At 38.2% G+C, this 1360-nt stretch overlaps 1 protein-coding gene across 1 annotated transcript; it reads left to right on the top strand.

Annotated features, from left to right (window-relative positions):
- The first annotated feature begins 6 nt into the window (after positions 1-6).
- Positions 7-1005, top strand: LOC111384841 (syntaxin-112). The gene has a single exon (XM_023009171.1). The coding sequence runs from the start codon at positions 26-28 to the stop codon at positions 920-922; it is 897 nt and encodes a 298-aa protein (XP_022864939.1). The 5' UTR covers positions 7-25; the 3' UTR covers positions 923-1005.
- Positions 1006-1360: the final 355 nt, after the last annotated feature.

The raw sequence follows: 1360 nt of genomic DNA, 5'->3' as shown, positions 1-1360 counted from the left end.
GGGTTGTTCACGAACTGTTGTGAAGATGAATGATCTCATGACAAAATCGTTTTTAAGTTACGTCGATTTGAAAAAACAAGCGGAAATGGATCTTAAATCCGAAAGGGACATAGAGGAAGGCCGACTCAGCTACACAGATGAAGAAAATCTATCTCAGTTCTTCGAAGAAGTTGAAGCGATTAAGGAGAATATGAAAGAGATAACCAATCTCTTTACTGATCTTCAAAGTTTGAACGAAGAAACAAAGACGACTCACAGTGCCAAAATTCTTCGTGGTTTAAGGGATCGTATGGATTCAGACATTGTTTCTGTCCTTCACAAAGCCAAGATCGTAAGGGCAAGGCTCGAGGCACTTGATAAATCAAACATGTCGAATCGCAGAATATCAGTAAGATATTCAGAAGGAAGTGCTGTGGATCGGACGAGAATCTCGACTACTAAGGGATTGAGAGCCAAGCTTAGGGATATTATGAATGATTTCCAAGTTTTGCGGGAGAAAATTCTCTCAGATTATAAAGACAGCCTCAAAAGGAGGTATTATAACGCCACGGGGGAGGTTCCAACCGAAGAGGTTATCGACAAGATGATTTCGGAAAATGGGAAGGTTGCAATTTTCGAAGAGAAAACCGAAGTGAATTTGGAAAACAAAGAGAGACATGAATCTGTAATGGACATTCAAAGGAGTTTGAACAAGCTTCATCAAGTGTTTCTTGATATGGCTGTTCTGGTCGAGACACAAGGGGAAAGGATTGATGATATCGAGCATAATGTTGCGAATGGAAGAAGTTTTGTAAGTGGTGGCACGAACAGTCTTTTCTACGCAAAACAGATGAAGAAGAGTAGAAAGAAATGGATATATTGGGTGTGTGGCGTTGGCCTAATCATTTTACTAGTTTGTTTCATTGCCATGTTAACCTCTTGAGACGAAGCGAAAATGAGTTATTAGCTCTTTTACGTTGTAATAAGATTCGTAGGATTCTTGAATACAAATTCCCTTTTCATGAACTTCCCTGAGCTATTTGTTAATCACTTATGATGTTTTTATTAGGGGTGTTTTTGATACATAAGATGTGTACACTTCTACTCTTCTGTAATAAAGTCATTTCAAGAAATGATGATATAAACATGATTAAGAAGATAAAACAACAATCGATTATCACTTTTTTGAGGATATTATTACATTTATATACAGATTCCATTTTACTCTTATCGAATGACTCGTGTGTGATTCTGAATCTGCCTCATGCCATTTTTGCATGAGTGACAAATCGTCTCTAGTTCCATATGGAAGTTGAATAACTAGCATGGTGGAAGATCCTTCGGGGGAGGCAAGACTGTTTGATTTGATCCCGGTCCATCC

The sequence above is a fragment of the Olea europaea genome, unplaced genomic scaffold (assembly GCF_002742605.1).
Source record: "Olea europaea var. sylvestris unplaced genomic scaffold, O_europaea_v1 scaffold30213, whole genome shotgun sequence".
Lineage (NCBI taxonomy): Eukaryota > Viridiplantae > Streptophyta > Magnoliopsida > Lamiales > Oleaceae > Olea > Olea europaea.
Note: the sequence above shows the minus strand (reverse complement) of the source record. Positions and strands in the feature narration are given on the sequence as shown.

What these genes read in the sequence shown, in the direction of transcription:
- LOC111384841 (XM_023009171.1), top strand. Translation starts at nt 26, where the DNA reads ATGAATGATCTCATGACAAAATCGTTTTTAAGTTACGTCGATTTGAAA.